The 19,815-nt window shown below is 37.5% G+C and overlaps 2 protein-coding genes across 6 annotated transcripts; one reads left to right on the top strand and one right to left on the bottom strand.

The window, feature by feature from the left end:
- Positions 1-1,512: 1,512 nt before the first annotated feature.
- On the bottom strand, positions 1,513-16,372 carry tmem101 (transmembrane protein 101). Its single transcript, XM_056469203.1, has 4 exons — positions 16,230-16,372; positions 13,508-13,688; positions 10,240-10,386; positions 1,513-2,668 (listed from the first exon to the last, which is right to left on the bottom strand). The coding sequence occupies exons 1-4, from the start codon at positions 16,358-16,360 to the stop codon at positions 2,360-2,362; spliced, it is 768 nt and encodes a 255-aa protein (XP_056325178.1). The 5' UTR covers positions 16,361-16,372; the 3' UTR covers positions 1,513-2,359.
- LOC130238256 (uncharacterized) lies at positions 2,995-7,461 on the top strand. 5 transcript variants are annotated; one of them, XR_008838619.1, is made up of 3 exons: positions 3,001-3,493; positions 3,553-3,942; positions 7,136-7,461. XR_008838619.1 is itself a non-coding variant. In XM_056469202.1 (3 exons), the coding sequence occupies exons 1-2, from the start codon at positions 3,043-3,045 to the stop codon at positions 3,744-3,746; spliced, it is 645 nt and encodes a 214-aa protein (XP_056325177.1). In that variant the 5' UTR covers positions 3,001-3,042; the 3' UTR covers positions 3,747-3,749; positions 3,852-4,157. The 5 variants fall into 5 exon arrangements, 3 of the variants coding, with proteins under 3 accessions (XP_056325175.1, XP_056325177.1, XP_056325176.1); XR_008838618.1 differs by having other exon boundaries at positions 7,128-7,459; XM_056469202.1 differs by lacking the exon at positions 7,136-7,461 and having other exon boundaries at positions 3,553-3,749; positions 3,852-4,157.
- Positions 16,373-19,815: the final 3,443 nt, after the last annotated feature.

Raw genomic sequence — 19,815 nt, 5'->3', positions numbered from 1 at the left:
AACTTCCATTTGTAGGTGAACTATCCCTTTAAATAAGCATCCAACTTTATCTATTAAGACTTATTGTTGTCCCCTTAACAGGGATAGTTTACCCAAAAATTACAATTCTGTCATCATTTACTTGTTTAAAATATGTTTCTTTCATCTGTTGAACACAAGAGAAGATATTTTGAACAAAGCCGAAAACCTGTAACCATTGACCTCCATAGTATTTGTTGTCCTACTATAGAAGTCAATGGTTACAGGATTTCAGCATTCTTCAAAATATCTTCTTTTTGTGTTCAACAAAAAAAAAACTGAAAAATGGAAACGACTTGATGGTAAATAAATAGAGCAACTTTCCATTTGTGCGTGAATACACCTTTAAATCACCATTCAACTTTAATTTAACTATTAAGACTCATTGTCGTCCCCTTAATAAGGATAGTTCACCCAAAAATTACAATTCTGTCATCATTTACTTACCATTTACTTGTTCCAAACCTGTGTTTCCTTAATCTGTTGAACACAAGAGAAGATATTTTGAAGAAAGCTGCAACAATTGACTTCCATAATATTTGTTTTCCTACAATAAAAGTCAAGGGGTTAGAGGATTTCAGCATTCTTCAAAATATCTTCTTTTGTGTTCAACAGATAAAAATAAACTCAGGAAGGATGGAAACGACTTGAGGATGAATAAATAATGAGCAACTTTCCATTTGTGTGTGAACTATCCCTTTAAATCACCATTCAACTTTAATTTAACTATTAAGACTCATCGTCGTCCTCCTAATAGGGGTAGTTCACCCAAAAATTACAATTCTGTCATCATTTACTTGTTTCAAAACTGTGTTTCTCTTATCTGTTGAACACAAGATGTTTTGAAGAAAGCCAAAAACCTGTAATCATTGACTCCCATAGATTAGTTTTTTCTGCTATACAAGTCAATGGTTACAGGATTTTTGCTTTCTACAAAATATCTTGTGTGTTCAAAATAAACTCAAAGAGGATTGAAACTCCTCGAGTGTGAATAAATAATGAGCAACTTTCCATATGTGTGTGAACTACCCCTTTAAATCATCATTCAACTTTAATTTAACTATTAAGACTCATCGTCGTCCCCTTAAGAGGGATAGTCCATCCAAAAATTACAATTCTGTCATCGTTTACTCAACATTTACTTGTTCCAAACCTGTGTTTCTTTAATCTGTTGAACACAAGAGAAGATATTTTGAAGAAAGCTGCAACCATTGACTTCCATAATATTTGTTTTCCAACAATAGAAGTCAAGGGGTTACAGGATTTCAGCATTCTTCAAAATATCTTCTTTTGTGTTCAACAGATAAAAATAAACTCAGGAAGGATGGAAACGACTTGAGGATGAATAAATAATGAGCAACTTTCCAATTGTGTATGAACTATCCCTTTAAATCATCATTCAACTTTAATTTAACTATTAAGACTCATCGTCGTCCCCTTAATAGGGATAGTTCACCCACAAATTACAATTCTGTCATCGTTTACTTGTTTCAAACCTGTGTTTCTCTTTTCTGTTGAACACAAGTGAAGATATTTTGAAGAAAGCTGCAACCATTGACTTCCATAGTAATTGTTTTCCAACAATAGAAGTCAAGGGGTTAGAGGATTTCAGCATTCTTCAAAATATCTTCTTTTGTGTTCAACAGATAAAAATAAACTCAGGAAGGATGGAAACGACTTGAGGATGAATAAATAATGAGCAACTTTCCATTTGTGTGTGAACTACCCCTTTAAATCACCATTCAACTTTAATTTAACTATTAAGACTCATCGTCGTCCCCTTAATAGGGATAGTTCACCCAAAAATTACAATTCTGTCATCGTTTACTCACCATTTACTTGTTTCAAACCTGTGTTTCTCTTATCTGTTGAACGAAAGAGAAGATATTTTGAAGAAAGCTGCAACCACTTCCATAGTATTTGTTTTTCCTACAGATCAATAGTTACAGGATTTCAACATTCTTCAAAATATCTTCTTTTGTGTTCAACAGGAAAAAATTATCTCAAGAAGGATGGAAACGACCTGAGGGTAAATAGATAATAACTTTCTATTTGTGCGTGAACTACCCCTTTAAATCAGCATTCAGCTTTAGCTTTTAAGACTTGTAGTCGTTATTCAATTTTAAATACCGCATATTAAAAAAAAAGCAAACAAAATGTAATGTAAACAGTCTTCAGAAGACTTTACGCTCGCGATCTGATACTCCAAAGAGCGAGCTGAGAATTGCATCCTCGGCACCTTTGAACGTCCGCACGTTCAGAGCATTAACGTCATCAAAATGATCCCCTGAGACACACACGAGCTCACCGTTTGTCCTGTACAGAGATCTTTCATGCATCTTTAGCTGTCGGTGGCCAGAATGAGCACGGCTCCGAAGATGCCCACGTTCTGCCCGATGAGCTTCACCTGGTTCCAGAACTCCACTCTGCAGCTGCGGTGCCAATAACCGATGTTACCGTCGATGAAGAGGATGACCAGCGGTAAGAGGACAGCCAGGATCTGTGAAGCCACGCGCACGTAACATCCCGAGAGGTATGCGAGCGCCAGCACACCGAACACCAGCACCAGCAGCTGCACGGTCATCTCTCCACCGGGAATGTGGTCCAGATAAGCCAGCCGGTCCTCCTTACTGTGCTGAAGTGAGTAAACCTGCAGGAGGAATATTAGAGGTAATGGCAACACTACACAACCTACTGTATTATAAAGTTGAAGTCAAAGTTGAGTGACGTCACTGCTTCGCTGCGTTTGTTTGGAGTTCGCTGCGTTTGTTTGGAGTTTAGATTCGCAATTTACATTTTTATCTTAAAATACTTCCTCATTCACTAAATATTTATCTCTCCTACTTGGGGTGAACAATCCCCTAACACACTCATACAAACAAATCTACTTTTAAACGTTCTGTTTCTTGAGCATCCGCTTGGTGTTTGTAGCTTTAGCCTGCTAGCACCGCTAGTCAGCTAAAGCTACCAACCCCTTTCACACATTTATTTCTCACTTTCTGGCTTTGCTCTTCACCTTGTACAATGTCGCTTGCGTGTCTGTCCTTGAGTGCAGGAGAGGCATCGATGGAGGCGCTGGAGCTGGAGCTGGAAGCGGTGGAGTCCCAGATTCGCTCGCTGGAGACGAAGCGAGAGGGCATCAGGGCTCTGCTCTTAACCCGTACTCGCTCGTCTGAGGTAAGTGTCCGATACAACGACAATCTCCCAGTTTCTTCAACCCCGCGTGTTTCTCTGTCCAGGCCCAGCGCACCGAGGACGCGGTGCACCCAGGCGTCGTTCACGCCGACTCCCGGCTACCACGGCCCCTGGGTGCAACCGCGTAAGGTGCTTGCCAGGTCCCGGGGCAGAACGTCTCCTCCTCCGGTGTTCGAGATCCCCACGGAGAACCGCTTCGCCCCTCTCCGCGAGACGGGTCGCGATGTTGCCATCATTGGCGACTCAATCGTCCGCCACGTCCGCTCCACTTCCTCCAAAGGTAACAAAGTACGCACTTTCTGCTTCCCTGGTGCCCGAGTTAAGAATATTACTGCACAGATACCTACTATCCTGAGCGCTGCCGAGAGCCTCGGTGCCGCCGTCCTCCACGTGGGGACGAACGACACCGGGCTCCGGCAGACGGAGATCCTGAAGAAGGACTTCAGGAGCCTGATCGAGACGGTTCGACGCACTTCGCCCGCCACGCAGATCATCGTTTCTGGACCGCTTCCTACCTACCGCCGAGGAAATGAAAGGTTCAGTAGACTTTTTGCTCTGAATGAATGGCTATTAACATGGTGTGAAGAACAGAAATTGCTCTTTGCCAATAACTGGAATCTTTTCTGGGAGCGTCCTAGGCTTTTCCGCGCTGACGGGCTGCACCCCAGTCGAGCTGGAGCTGAACTCCTGTCGGACAACATCACCAGAATACTTCGCTCTATCTGACTAGTAAGTAAAAATTCACAAAACTCACAATTTAGCCACACAGACTCCTATTCGTCCCACAAAAATAACAGTAATGCATACCTAACTAACCACATAGAGACTGTGTCTGTTCCTCGTATTATTAGATCAAGAAACAAACGTACTGTGTGCTCCAAAAATAATCTATTAAGAATTAAACCAGAAAAAACACGAAAAAGTGAAAATACAAATTTCATGAAGCTTGGTCTCCTAAACATCAGGTCACTAGCACCTAAAGCACTTATCATAAATGAAATAATAACAGATAACAATCTTAATGCACTCTGTCTCACTGAAACCTGGCTGAAACAAAATGACTATATTAGTTTAAATGAGGCAACTCCTCCAGGATTCTTATATAAACATGAGGCTCGTCAAACTGGTCGTGGTGGTGGAGTTGCGTCAATCTTTAGTGATATTCTTAATGTTAATCAGAGAAACGGACTTATGTTTAGCTCCTTTGAAGTACTAGCGCTTAATGTTGTCCTTCCAAACACTATGCAAAAACCTATGTTATCTCTCGCTCTAATCACCATATATAGACCTCCAGGACCCTATGTCAATTTTCTAAAAGAGTTTTCTGATTTTATCTCTGACTTACTAGTTAAAACTGATAAAATACTAATTGTAGGAGACTTTAACATCCACATAGATGACGCTAACGACACGTTAGGGCTCGCGTTTACGGACTTGCTGGTCTCACTAGGAATAAAGCAAAATGTTATTGGTCCAACTCATCGCCTAAAGCATACACTAGATCTAATTCTGTCTTATGGAATTGAGGTCACTGATGTAGACATTATACCACAAAGTGATGATATTACAGACCACTACCTCTTACTATATAAGCTGTGTTTACCTGAAATTAGCAGATCCGCTCCGATATATCGTCCTAGTAGAACTATTGTTCCATCCACTAAAGATGAATTTATAAATAACTTACCTGATCTTTCTCTACTTCGAAATGCACCCGCAAACGCAAATGACCTTGATGTAGTAACCAGCAGTATGGATGCCATCTTTACTAGCACTTTAAATACTGTGGCACCCATCAAACTAAAAAAGACTAGAGAGAATAAAACTACAACCGTGGTATAATAGTCATACCCGCGCTCTCAAAACAGCAACCCGTGCCCTGGAACGTAAATGGAAAAAAACTAATTTAGAAGTCTTTAGAATTGCATACAAAGACAGTATGTCCAGCTATAGGAGGGCTTTAAAATCTGCCAGGGCTGAGCACCTCCGCAAACTGATAGAAAATAATCAAAACAATCCTAGATTCTTATTTAACACCATCGCTAAATTAACAAATAATCGGTCATCTTTGGAACAAAACGTTCCACCGCAAATTAGTAGTGATGACTTCATGAATTTTTTCAGTGATAAAATAGAAGGCTTTAGACAGAAAATAGGAGATATTAAACTTTCTGCACCGCCTTATACTTCAGATCCAGTAAACACGCCTCTGAATCTAAATAACCTACAGTGCTTTAAAATCATACAACAGGAAGAGCTAGACAAAATTATAAATAGCTCTAAATCAGCTACGTGTATATTGGACCCAATTCCAACAAAGTTACTGAAAGAATTGCTACCTGTTATAGGAGAACCTCTTCTTAACATTATCAACTCTTCTTTATCTTTAGGCCATGTTCCAAATCCCTACAAGTTAGCTGTTATTAAACCTATTATTAAGAAACCACAACTGGAACCCAGCAACTTAGCTAATTATAGGCCTATTTCAAACCTTCCATTTATATCTAAAATACTAGAAAAAGTTGTTTCTGCTCAATTATGCTCCTTTCTGCAGACCAACAATGTTTTTGAAGTGTTTCAGTCAGGTTTCAGAGCTCATCACAGTACAGAAACTGCATTAGTGAAAATAACCAACGATTTACTCTTAGCTGCTGACCAAGGGTGCATCTCGCTATTAGTTCTACTCGATCTTAGTGCGGCATTTGACACCATTGACCATGGTATCCTTATTAATCGCTTAAAGTCTACAGGTGTCCAAGGACATGCCCTACAATGGTTTAAGTCATACTTATCTGACCGTTACCAGTTTGTAAATATAAATGGACAGCCTTCACAAATCAGCCCAGTAAAATACGGGGTGCCTCAAGGATCAGTTTTAGGCCCTTTACTGTTTACAATATACATGCTACCCCTGGGAGACATTATTAGAAGACATGGGATCAGCTTTCACTGCTATGCAGATGATACTCAATTATATATTTCAACTAAACCTGACGAGACGTCTAATCTGTCCAAGCTAACTGAGTGTATTAAAGATGTTAAAGACTGGATGACCAACAATTATCTTCTCTTAAACTCAGACAAAACAGAATTATTACTTATTGGGCCTAAATCCTGTACACAGCAGATCTCACAACTCGATCTACAATTAGAGGGATACAAAGTTAGCGTTAGTTCTACTATAAAAGATCTGGGTGTCATATTAGACAGCAATTTAACTTTTAAAAATCATATTTCCCATGTCACAAAAACTGCTTTCTTTCATCTGAGAAATATAGCTAAGTTACGAAGTATGCTATCCATCTCAGATGCAGAAAAGCTAGTCCATGCTTTTATGACTTCTAGGCTGGACTACTGTAATGCTCTGTTTGCTGGCTGCCCAGCATCCTCTATTAACAAACTTCAATTAGTACAAAATGCAGCTGCCAGAGTTCTAACCAGGTCTAGAAAATTTGATCACATCACCCCAATTTTATCCTCCTTACACTGGCTGCCTGTTAAGTTTCGTATTGAATTTAAAATATTGCTTCTTACATATAAAGCTCTAAATAATCTAGCTCCTGCTTATCTAACCAATCTTCTGTCTCGCTACAATCCAACTCGCTCTTTAAGATCTCAAAACTCAGGACTTCTGGTAGTACCTCGAATAGCAAAGTCGAGTAAAGGAGGTCGAGCCTTCTCATTTATAGCTCCTAAACTCTGGAATAGCCTTCCTGATAACGTCCGAGGCTCAGACACACTCTCCCAATTCAAAACTAGATTAAAGACCTATCTGTTCAGTAAAGCATACACTTAGTGCACCACTTACGGGGCTTCCACACAGGTTATGCATCTTGCTGATATACACTGTGAACATCAGCTACGCTAATTATTTTCTTTATTCTCCATTTCCACCTGGGGATACTCTTCCCGAGGCCCTCAGACTATGCAGAGTCACTGATTCGATCCAAGACCAACGACGAGATGATCCCAAGGTTTCCATATCCTGGACCTGGCCGAATCCTGAACAACTACTGCGATGGTCATGGAAGAGTGGAGAACATGAGACTGTTTCCTATGACGCTCCAGAGACAGACGAGTCTTCGCTGAGGCCAGCTTCCAGCCTCCGCCACTGAGACTGCAGCTCTGCACAAGACGTTTGGCCAGCGGAGAAATTAAAATGGTCGTGCCCAACTGAGCCTGGTTTCTCTCAAGGTTTTTTTTCTTCACTTCCGCCTTTAGTGAAGTTTTTTTTCCCTCTCCGCTGTCGCCACTGGCTTGCATGGTTCAGGATCTGTAGAGCTGCGCATCGTTGGATTTGCTCTTCAGTGTTTGGACTCTCAGTAGTGATTATTAAACCACACTGAACTGAGCTAAACTGAACTGAACTTAAACACTACAAACTTAACTACACTGTTCCTATTTACTGTGACCTTTTATGTGAAGCTGCTTTGACACAATCTACATTGTATAAGCGCTATACAAATAAAGGTGAATTGAATTGAATTGAATTGAATTGAAAATTATTAGTGAATTTCTTTTTCAAATATTTTCCAAATGATGTTTGACAGAGCAAGGAATTTTTCACAGTATTTCTGATAATATTTTTTCTTCTGGAGAAAGTCTTATTTGTTTTATTTCAGCTAGAATAAAAGCAGTTTTAATTTTTTTTTTTATTTTAAGGTCAATATTATTAGCCCCCTTAAACAATTTTTTTCGATTGCCTATTTAACCTAGTTAAGCCTTTAAATGTCACTTTAAGCTGAATACTAGTATATTAAAAAATATCTAGTCAAATATTGTGTGCTGTCATCATGGCAAACATAAAAGAAATCAGTTATTAGAAATGAGTTATTAAAACTATTATATATATATATACACAGGGGTGGGGGGTAATAATTTAGGTGGGCTATTCGAACACTGTGTCCTAACAGAATACAAAGTTACAAGAATCCAGTGAGAAGCAATTTGTCTGTCTGTATCAAACGTGACATGACAGAAAAATACCAGATATGGCACTCATAATAAAATAGTGAAGAATTGTAATCTAATTAAAATTAATTTAACAATATTAATAGGCTACGGAGTGACTGATGTTGTTGGTTTGCACTCGAGTTCAGACTTTCAATTTCAAACCGTCTGCTAGTTATTTTATTTTCAAGATCTGAGGAGAACTATCTGCTGCTGCTTTAAGAAGCATGACTATAAATGTCACGTAAATTGGTATTTAAACTCACTTTGATAGCATTCAACACTGAATGCAGCACATAATCAGTACCTGAGGTGATCATTGACTATGTTTACATGGGCATCAGTAATCAAACTATTTGCCTTAATCTAATTAAGACAATAATAAAATTAAGGTGTGTACATGAGTTGGTTTTTGAATGTTCCCTTCATGGTCCCGGTTTATATGTTATAGCGCATAATTCGATTAACATCATTGTGTCACCGCGCTATTCACATTTCCTCCGGAGTTCCTTGTAATTTTGGGTGTTTCATTTTTAATTTGTCGACTTTAACTGCAGTTTGGCACTTTCACTTTCATTCAGGAACATTTCATGCATGCCCCCCTGACGAACAAGATACTGGATGCAAGTATGACCTGCTGGAAGAGTGTTGTTTTAATAGAATTTCATACCGCACGCTGAATGGGAGAAAAAAAACCCTGCATGCGATGCAGGATGCAGGTGTCTGTGGTCTTCACTGACTTGAAAGGTGCAGATAATAGTGTCAGACAGCTGCGCATGGATTATCCTGTCGCAAAACGCAGCTAAAAGTCCTACATGACAATGATAATTCGATTAAGGTGTTTACATGTCTGTACTGCACTTTAGTAATGCGACTTATATCGGCATACTTTTTAGTTCGATTAACAAGTTCAATTAGTTCGATTTCTCTTTAGTTCGATTATGACCTTAATCGAATTAAATTAATCGTGAAATGCGAAGGTTTTTTTCTCCCATTCAGCGTGCGGTATGAAATTCTATTAAAACTACACTCTTCCAGCAGTTCATAGTTGCATACAATATCTCGTTTGTCAGGGGGCATGCATGAAACGTCCTGAATGAAAGTGAAAGTGCCAAACTGCAGTTAAAGTCGACAAATTAAAAATGAAACAACCAAAATTACCTGTTTACATGGTCAACTCTTAATCTGAGTATTGTCTTAATCGTATTAAAGTCGGGTTTTGGTGTCCATGTAAACGTACTCAGTCTCATAGTAGTTTATGCTGTTGATCTGGCACGAAAAAATCTAAATTTCACGCCGATGGTTAGGACAAACTCCTTTTAACATGAAAAAGATGGCTTTTATCGCATGTTGCGGCACCGTGTCTTGTAGCTAGGACAGTCTAAGACTAAATCTACTTTGATTCTGTCCTTTTCGTTAGTGGAGTATTGGTGAAAATATCAGTATCAGCAGATATCGCAAATTTTTTTTGTGTGCATGTGCATAAAGATGTTAACTAAGAAGGATAAACTTCTTATCCCGTAAGAAAAGATTTGCATGAACTAGGCTTGTCAAAAGTATCGAGTTCGGTACTAATCAGTATAATAAAATTTTAAAAACATCCATTTCCCGCTAACAGTTGTGCGCTGTTGAGCACATTCTTAAACATCGCTGACAGGCCATTGTGTAATAATAATGCATCTTATTTGACCATTTGTGACCAAATTAGGGCTGGGAGATATAGCAAAAATGCAATCTTGATAATTATTTTCCATATTAAATGATAACGATATATTTCGATATCAGTTGTTAATGCTTCCAGATTCAAAAGAGTACTACAATGATGACTGAAGCCACTATAATTAGAGGATACATATTTGGCCGATAAATTTTTGGTGTCCGAAAATTCAAAATTCCCACTGTTGTAGATTTCTGGTGTGTGATTGGCTCTTAGATCAATATAGAGTAAAAAAGTCCAGAGCGTATCATTGTTATTGACATAAATTTTATCACGATTCGATATAGGCCCAACCCTACAGCAAAGCATGTTAACATCAGGTAAGACTGGTTTAAATGGTGATAAAACAGCAAACTCACCATACATATCAAGTAAATGCCCAGGAAGACCTGCCCAGTGGACTGAAGTGAGCGTGTGCGAGGTTTCTGTCTGTAAACCTCCCCTGCTCCACTGGACAGAATCAGAAAGCCTCCGATGATGGCCATTGCTCGGGAGTACATCCGTACCTGTGGTGGTCAGGAACAAACAGATCATTTATTTGAGTGTGTAATAGGCATGGGCCGGTTTCACGGTATTGTGATTACTGCTCTATAATAAGTTGTTTTTATATCTCTGGGTAAAAAAAAAACATTTTCCCCATTGAACAAAATACATTTTATATTAAGAAACATTTCTAATATTTTTATATCTTTTCATTAGTTTCAAAAACACAGATTTACTTACAACACATTTAAAACAACACATTAAAAACAAAACGTACATATACCTTATGTACGGTATAACAGCAAATTTTTGCGGTTTTAAAACCTTGACTTCTCAAAACCACGGTAAACCCTGGAACCGGCTATCATCCCATGCCTAGTGTGTAATACCAAATAAATATTGGCTATATTCACTGAGAACTGGATGAAAATATTCAATTTCAAAAGAGGGTAAACTCATTTATGCAGAGCACTGTAACATTGACCACAGTGTTAAGCTGCGGTCACACTGGACTTTTCTCCCCATAGACTGCCATTCATACGCACACGAATGAGTCAGACCGGAAACGCAAGTTCGTGCGACAAGTTTCGCAGTTCGCAGCTTTGCAAAGTTTGGTGAACTGTGACCTGCGAAATCGCATCACTTGACTGAGTGAGACCCACCGAGGATCAAAACATGGAGCAATCGTAGGCTTTTTTAAAATATCTAATCATCTTGTTTAATCCCGCCCCTTTTCGCAGTGCCGTACGACAGAATTTCGCAAGCTCAAACTCTAGTGTGACCGCAGCTTCATGATTAAAGAGGAATTACTTCAGTTGCATAACACTACGGCCCAATCTCAGTTCTACCACTTTGCCCTTCCCCTTACCACTTGTTTTGCATGTTCAAGTGAAGAGGTAGGGCTGTCCCAATTTTCTTCACCTTGAAGGCGTAGGGTTAAAGGGAAGGACTAGATTTTGCCAAAATTTCCCAGAATACACCATTAACCATGGCATTATTAAGAATTTTTACAACAAAAAAGCATACGTTTTAACACATTCATAACGGCGTTCGTGTTTTACGGTCATGCTTAAAAAAAAAACGATGCCTATCTATAATCCATAATGATAACTCCTCTATAGCTTTCATATCTGTCACTCGATGACACTCAAATCCCCTGTCAGAAGAGTCTAGTGGCTGGGAATTACCGTTTACAGTGTCTGGTATAATGATAATATTGTTTTCGTGTGTTGACATAGATGAATACGGCCACAGTGTAAATGCACAGTACAGTTACGATCTTATTGCCACATTACAAAGTTATGATAACATGATATCGTTGTCTTTTGTGATTTCCTGAAGATAAAAAACAAAAAATAATGCAACTGGAATAACTACAGCAGTCTTGGTCATCGATCTCATATGAAGCAAGAGATCACGATGATATATGATGATGTGTGCAGGTGTTGTAGTGGTGACACATTTCTTAGGGGTGTAATTTTGAAGCCCTTCCCCCTGCCAAGCGTTAATACTTCTACTTCTGAACAATGGAGTCTTGCAGGATTGTTGTGCTTTTGTAGGTCAAATTGTTCTGAAATTCTTTAGTTTTATAGATTTTTTTATTCATTTATTCATTCTCTTTTCAGCTTAGTCCCTTTATTAATCTGGGGTCACCACAGCGGAATTAACCGCCAACTTATACAGCATATGTTTTGTGCAGCGGATGCCCTTCCAGCCGAAACCCATCACTAGGAAACCCATACACACTCATTCACACACATACATACACTATGGACAGTTTAGCCTACCCAATTCACCTGTACCGCACGTCTTTGGACTGTGGGGGAAACCGGAGCACCCGGAGGAAACCCACACGAACGCAGGGAGAACATGCAAACTCCACACAGAAACGCCAACTGATCCAGCCGAGGCTCAAACCAGCGACCTTCTTGCTGTGAGGCGACAGCACTACCTACTGCGCCACTCTGTCGCCTTAGATTTTTTTTAATCATTATTTTATTTGCTTATTTATTTTTTTTGGTTAAATGCATAAACTAAGGCATTCAGAGAACACAAGCTCTTTATATTTTCATGTTTTATCTTACAATTAATAATACGTCAAATTATATCTGTGACGACTCGAGCCACTTTCACTTTCAGGATTTAGAAACACTGGATTAAAGGGACATTTCACCCAAAAATAAAAATTTCCGGGAATTTTATCTTGTCACAACTCACGCTATTAACTACTGGCTTATTACTATTAAGATATTAAAATATTTATTAGTAGCTATAAAGTATGATCTTATTCTACATCCCTAATCCTACTCAAACCCTAAACCCTAAAATTACTTTAGTAGCATAACACTACGGCCCAATCTCAGTTCTACCACTTTGCCCTTCCCCTTACCACTTGTTTTGCATGTTCAAGTGAAGAGGTAGGGCTGTCCCATTTTTCTTCACCTTGAAGGCGTGGGGTTAAAGGGAAGGACTAGATTTTCACAAAATTTCCCAGAATACACCATTGAACATGGCATTATTAAGAATTTTTACAACAAAAAAGCATATGTTTTAACACATTCATAACGGCGTTCATGTTTTACGGTCATGCTTTTAAAAAAAAACGATGCCTATCTATAATCCATAATAATAACTCCTCTATAGCTTTCACATCTGTCACTCGATGACACTCAAATCCCCTGTCAGAAGAGTCTAGTGGCTGGGAATTACCGTTTACAGTGTCTGGTATAATGATAATATTGTTTTCGTGTGTTGACATAGATGAATGTTTCTGGGAATTTTATCTTGTCACAACTCACACTATTAACTACTGGCTTATTACTATTAAGATATTAACTGTTTATTAGTAGCTATAAAGTATGATCTTATTCTACATCCCAACTACTAGCTTACGAACTATTAATAAACAGCTAAATGGTAGTTTATTAAGCTAATAGACTTCGTTAATGGTTTGTTAACAGCACGAATTGTGACTTAAAATAAAGTGTTAGCAAATTTTGCGCTATTTACACACACTCACATGATTCCTTTAGTTTAGTACAGTTTATTTCTTCTGAACACAAAAACAAGACAAAAAAGCAACCGCTGACTTCCAAAGTAGAAACAACAACAAAAAAATCCCTTTAAATCAGACTCTGTTTTTACCTTCAGCCAGTCTCCATAATGGACCTGTCCTCCCACATAGGACACATATGTGCTGAGGGCCAGGTGAATGGCAGCTGCCAGCGCGAACCATCTTCTCTTCACCCCGAACGACATGAAACTGGCACACAGCACTGCAGCTCCCAGATCTATGTACAGGTAAGGCACCTGGATATCTGGCTTCCTTAAACGACAATAAAAGAGAGAGAATGGATTTAAGTGCATGTAAGATTTTCCCAACTTTAAAGTCTGCGTGAACTGGAAGCTGCGACCGCTTTTTATTTCGTACTGTGACGCAGATCCTAGAGAAACAGAATAGTAAATGAGTAAGCAGTAGGCGTGGCTTGTTTTTTCTACTGTGAGCTGATTGGATGTATTAAAGTAGGCGTTTCATTCGGAAAGATCGGCGAATAGGGTTTGGGAAGAGTTAATACAACCAAAGAGCATAGAATCACTAAGAGGCGACACTCTAGTGTGCTTTGGGAAACAGCCACTAGATGGCGTGGCGACCATTTTGAAATGAAATCTCCAATAGAACAACAGCATATTCTTAAGTCTGTAAAATAAACTATTAAAAGTGCTTATGATTGTGATAGTAAGTGTTGTATTGTCGTCTTTCAAGTTGTATCTCAGCTTTAATGAGCTTTTTAAATAAATAAACAAAGCAGCTGCTTGCCATCGGGACAGCAATAAGATCCAATGGACAGCCAACTGATTTCACTCCAAAATGGTGGAATCACGGGCTGTTGCTGGGCGCTGCTGTTGCAATGGAACGTTCTATTTAGTGTCGCCTCTTGGTCATTCTAAGCTCTTTGGTTGTCAAAACTGACAGTTGGAGGGGGCGTGGTTAAATATGTTAGCCACGCCCAATACCTCAGACAAACCTAATCTGAGAATTTAACTGAAAACAAACAGGAAGTGCCTTTTCAGATTTCAATTAAAGATTACAAGGGCAAACTATTGTTATTTTTTTTAATGACGTGCACAGATGAATTGGTCACCACAAAACTAGCAATGTGAGCTAACAAAATCAACATGGCTAGTTTTAATTTCATGTGTACTTTAAACGCCATTGTATGCTAGTCTATGAGTTGATTTTGAAGTGATAGTTCACGCAAAAAATGAAAATTGTCATCATTTACTCACCCTTTATTTGTTCCAAACCAGTTTGGGTTTCTTTCTTCTGTTGAACACAAAGAAAGATATACTGACGAAAGCTGCAAACGTTGACTTCCATCAGGAGAAAGAAACTCATAAAGGTTTAGAACCATTCGAGGGTGAGTAAACAGATTGAGATAAAGTTGAGTTTATATTCAATATTTGTTCATTTTAGAAGAGTCACACAGTGCCTATAACGTTTACCACGCTGCTTTGAATATTTGGTCCAAAATTCCATGTAATTATGACATCAAAACTATATTAGCCCTATTTAATTGACTGTGAACAATTAGCTATGTTTCCATCCAAAGATGCTAATTAAATTTATGCGTAAAACAGAAATATCGCATAAAAGACGTGCGAATAAAGCAGCGTTTCTAGCCAATGAGTCAAAGAGAACAAAATCGGCACTTCCTGATAAACTGGCGCCTACTGCAGGAAGTTCCATTTTTACTTTAAATAGTTGGAGACGCTGCATCAATCTTTTCTTCATTTAATAAATGACCCTCAGAGGATAGTATGCCTACATTTCAATAATATTAATACCTTAAATTAGATTATTAGAATTAATAATATAATAACACTAATACTGAAATGATTAGGGCATTTTAGAATGACCAAAACAACATTTCAGATATTTTACAATGTGCTCAGCCTGCTGGTTTAGTCCATTCACACACACATCACAATAGAGGTAAAGTTGGTTTTATATTCGCACATTCGTTCATTTGGAAGTCCCTTTATTGTTTACCATGTTACTTTGAATATTCGATTGGAATTAGCATGCAAGTATGACTTCAAAACAACATTAACACTATCTAATTCACTGTTAACAATGTTGTACTTTGATAATCATTGGCTGCTAATATGATTTCCCTATTTAGAATTTGCAAAGAATACTTTTCTGAAATTATATTATTATGGAGAATGTCTGAATATCCGAATATAAAACCAACTTTACCTCTATCACATCACATGACTTATTTTAATGCACATACTGAAATTTGTTCTGTAAAAGTGTTTCCATCGTAGTTTGGGTATATTTTCTTATCAAATTAATAGTTTATCCTACTCAGTAATGCCATACATTTTTAATGTGAATTTTCGAAACTTTCTTCGCATTTCCATCAACTGTTTTTGTTACGCGTATATCAAAATTGCGCATAAAAACACGTGGATGGAAACAGCTATTGGCTGCTAATATTACTTTACTATTTAGAATTTACAAAGATTTTTTTTTCTGAAATCATATTAAATAGGAGAAAGTCCGAATGTGTGAATATGAAACCAACTTTACCTCAATAGTCAATAGTGAGGTAAGTTAAAATTTTGGGTGAACTGCCCCTTTAAATGCTATCGTATGGCAGTTTGATGATTCTTTGAATGAAATTTAAACAGCAAGTGTGATCTATGTTACTAAAGACGATGATACACGAACACACACTTATAAATCTTGTTAACAGACAAGCAGTTTCATTATTAATAGCATTCTTTTGTTAAATAAATGAACATAACATGCGTTAATACTGCGGGCTGTTTATTTGGTTTCCATCAAACACTGACGAACCGTTTGACGTCGGCGCGCTCCGCGAACAGCATCAACATGGCGAAGCAGTTCCAGAAGCCGAACCGGGTTAGAATAAAAGCTCCGAACTGAGAGAAAAATCTCAGTGCTTTTTTGCGGGTTGCAGCAGCCATAGTTCAGGATGGCGGAAGTGTATTATCATTTGCTTCCCAGGGATCGTGAACGACTCGTTCTTTTGAGTCGAATCTTTTGAATGAATCACTATAGCGGCTCCGTGAAATGGTAACATCCAGATGGGATACAGCTGCCGATACTATACTATAAATCAATATAATAAAAGGAATAATATTTTGACACTATTCAACAATAATTAATATTTTTACATAACTGTGAGTGTTGAGGTAGGGGTATATGTTCATAAAATACAATTTACTGGGTAATTAAATAAATAATGTAAGTAATACTCGGTATATTTACTGGTTTTACATTACTTTGATGGTTGGCTTTAGGGTTGTGGTAGGAGTAGATGTTGATAAAATACAATTCGTTAATAATGTAATGTATTTTATAAACAATTCTCGTCGACTGCAGCTGTATCCCTTCTAGCAGCAATCGCGAAAGAGAGAACATCACGTGCAAACAAAAATGTCATATATAAATATTAGTTTTTTTATATACATTTATTATCATTTATATAATGGTTTGATGGATAAATCACCTTTGTTTACGATATAACTGGATAAGTATAATGTAAAAAAAATAAATGTTATATCAATTATGTTTGATGAATGAAATAAAAATTACATTTCTTTATGCATATTTTTAATATGAAACATCTGGGGGGTGGGGGGGGGTTCATTAACTTCCAACAAGATATAAAATATGCCACACAATTTCTCTTTTTAAAAAATCTAAACGATCTACAGCAAAGGCGTCATGACGTGAAAGAATCAGAAGAGTTGTTCATTCATCTGAACCTGAACCGGCTCTTTGAGAGAACTGACTCGGAGTGTCCGCAGTGTTTCAGGAAGTGTGTTGGCAAATGTTTGCGGTTCTGACTTTTTTTTTTTTTTTTTTTTCTGACTGTACTGCAACTCTTTCATGACGACACAGAAGAGTTTTCCTGTAGAGGGCGCCCGATGGCTCCATATAGAGAATCGCTTTCCCTCTACTGAGAATCAATTTCTTCAGGACATTTACCAATATTTTATTTTATTTTATTTTATTTTATTTTATTTATAGATTTTTTTTATTATTTATTTTGTGGAAATGCATTTAATAAAAGCTATAAGATTCAGTTAGTATTATTTCTTATTATTAGCAACAAATAATTACAAAAATGTTCATTCATTCATTCATTTTCTTTTCAGCTTAGTCCCTTTATTAATCTGGGATCGCCACAGCAGAATGAACCGCCAACTTATCCAGCATATTTTTTTGCGCAGCAGATGCCCTTCCCGCCACAACCCAACACTGGGAAACACCCATACACACTTCTATTCAAACACATACACTACAGCCAACTTAGCTTATTCAATTCCCCTATAGCGCATGTGTTTGGAATGTTGGGGGAAACCGGAGCACTCGGAGGAAACCCACGCCAACATGGAGAGAACATGCAAACTCCACACAGAAATGCCAACTGACCCAGCCGAGGCTCAAACCAGCGACCTTCTTGCTGTGAGGCAATTGTACTACCTACTGCGCCACCGTGACGCCCTATTATTATTATATATTTTTATTATTATTATTTTTATTATTATTATACTCAAGAGAAGTGAAAAGCTTTTAATAATGATTGTGGATTTTACGTACTATTGCTTGATGATGAATAATTATAATTTTTATTATTATTAAAACATATTATTGTTATTGCTGTTAGATTCACAGGAACACTGAGATCAGTAGAAATGCTTTCAATAAAAATATGAAATCATATTCATTATAACTTCATTATTCTTTAATGTTATTAGTAGTTTTTGAATCATACTATAGTAAAGAACTTGATGCGATCTGTTATGGTACTAATGCTGTTGTAACTAATACAACAACTAATATAAACAACCCAATACGGAACTTAGTTTTCAACAACTATAGGGTATATTATAATGCACTAATAGTGTACATGAATATTTTTTTGAAGCAAACTAAATTAAAGTGTTTATATTATCGTGTTCACAACAATTTGTTAATGATTGCTAACAGCATACTATAATATAATTAATAATAATAATATAATTTATTTTCTTCATTCATTCATTCATTTATTCATTTTCTTTTCGGCTTAGTCCCTTTATTAATCCGGGGTCACCACAGCAGAATGAACCCCCAACTTATTCAGCATATGTTTTACGCAGCGGATGCCCTTCCAGCCGCAACCCATCTCTGGGAAACACCCATACACACTAATTCACACACATATACTACGGACAATTTAGCCTACCCAATATAGCACATGTCTTGGACTTTGGGGGAAACCAACACAATCTCACGGACTGGAAAAAATCATGGTATATATATATATATATATATATATATATATATATATATATATATATATATATATATATATATATATATATATATATACTTAAATACTTATATATACTTTTATATAACTTAAAAACAACAACTTCAGCTTGTTCTCTTTGTTTTATTATGATCAACATAAAACATAAAGCTGGAGCCTGAGGACAACAGTTCGTAACTTTTTGATTTAGTAGCTAATTCAACGTAATCTCACGGCAATTCGTAACTTTTTGATTTAGTGGCTAATTCAACGTAATCTCACGGCAATTCGTAACTTTTTGATTTAGTGGCTAATTCGTACGAATTCGTACGATCTAATTTGTACAATTTAGTACGATTTGCTCATCAACCAATGACGGCTGGGTTTAGGGGTGGGGTTAGGTGCCACGCCTTCTTTTTAAAATTGTACAATTTCGTATGACTGAACTCGTAAGATTTCGTACGAATTTGCCACTAAACTGACAAAACGTAAAATACTTACGTTTTCTCGTGAGATCAGGCTGGGGAAACCGGAGTACCCAGAGGAAACCCACGCGAACGCAGGGAGAACATGCAAACTCCACACAGAAATGCCAACCGACCCAGCTGAGGCTCGACCCAAAGAAGAAGCTCCATTCTTGCTGTGAGGCGACAGCACTACCTACTGCGCCACTGCATCGCCAATTTATTTTCTTACTACAGTAAACTGGGGTGTGTTGTAATATAATATGTTCTATATAAAACTAGACTATTGGGTCATATTGCTATGATGTTGTTTTATACCATGGCAGCTTGAATAACCACAACGGATTAGTTCAACTATTGTTTGTTGAATTAATTAATCTTTTTCATTAAAAACACTACAGTATTTACCACATATTACATAAGTATTTCTTTCATGTGGGGAGCAGTTTCAAAGCAGGCCTATGTTGTTAAACAATTGTTTACGAGGTAATATTAAGCTAAATATTGATTATCCGCATGTTCGCAATCAATATGTGTTAATGAACCATCAATATACATTAATGAACCATCAATAAAGCTCGTCATGTGTGATGAGTGCTGTTATTGCGACTTACTTTCTCTAATGACACTTGACTTCTGGACGTTTCCGGAGAGC

This window comes from Danio aesculapii, chromosome 12, assembly GCF_903798145.1.
Source record: "Danio aesculapii chromosome 12, fDanAes4.1, whole genome shotgun sequence".
Taxonomy (NCBI): domain Eukaryota; kingdom Metazoa; phylum Chordata; class Actinopteri; order Cypriniformes; family Danionidae; genus Danio; species Danio aesculapii.
Note: the sequence above shows the minus strand (reverse complement) of the source record. Positions and strands in the feature narration are given on the sequence as shown.

Coding starts and splice junctions, on each gene's coding strand:
- LOC130238256 (XM_056469200.1), top strand. CDS start 4,153: ATGAAGCTTGGTCTCCTAAACATCAGGTCACTAGCACCTAAAGCACTT.
- tmem101 (XM_056469203.1), bottom strand. CDS start 16,360: ATGGCTGCTGCAACCCGCAAAAAAGCACTGAGATTTTTCTCTCAGTTC. Junction 10,387..13,507: donor ATTATGGAGACTGGCTGAAG/GTAAAAACAGAG, acceptor TGACCACCACAG/GTACGGATGTACTCCCGAGC. Junction 2,669..10,239: donor GCATTTACTTGATATGTATG/GTGAGTTTGCTG, acceptor TTCCTCCTGCAG/GTTTACTCACTTCAGCACAG.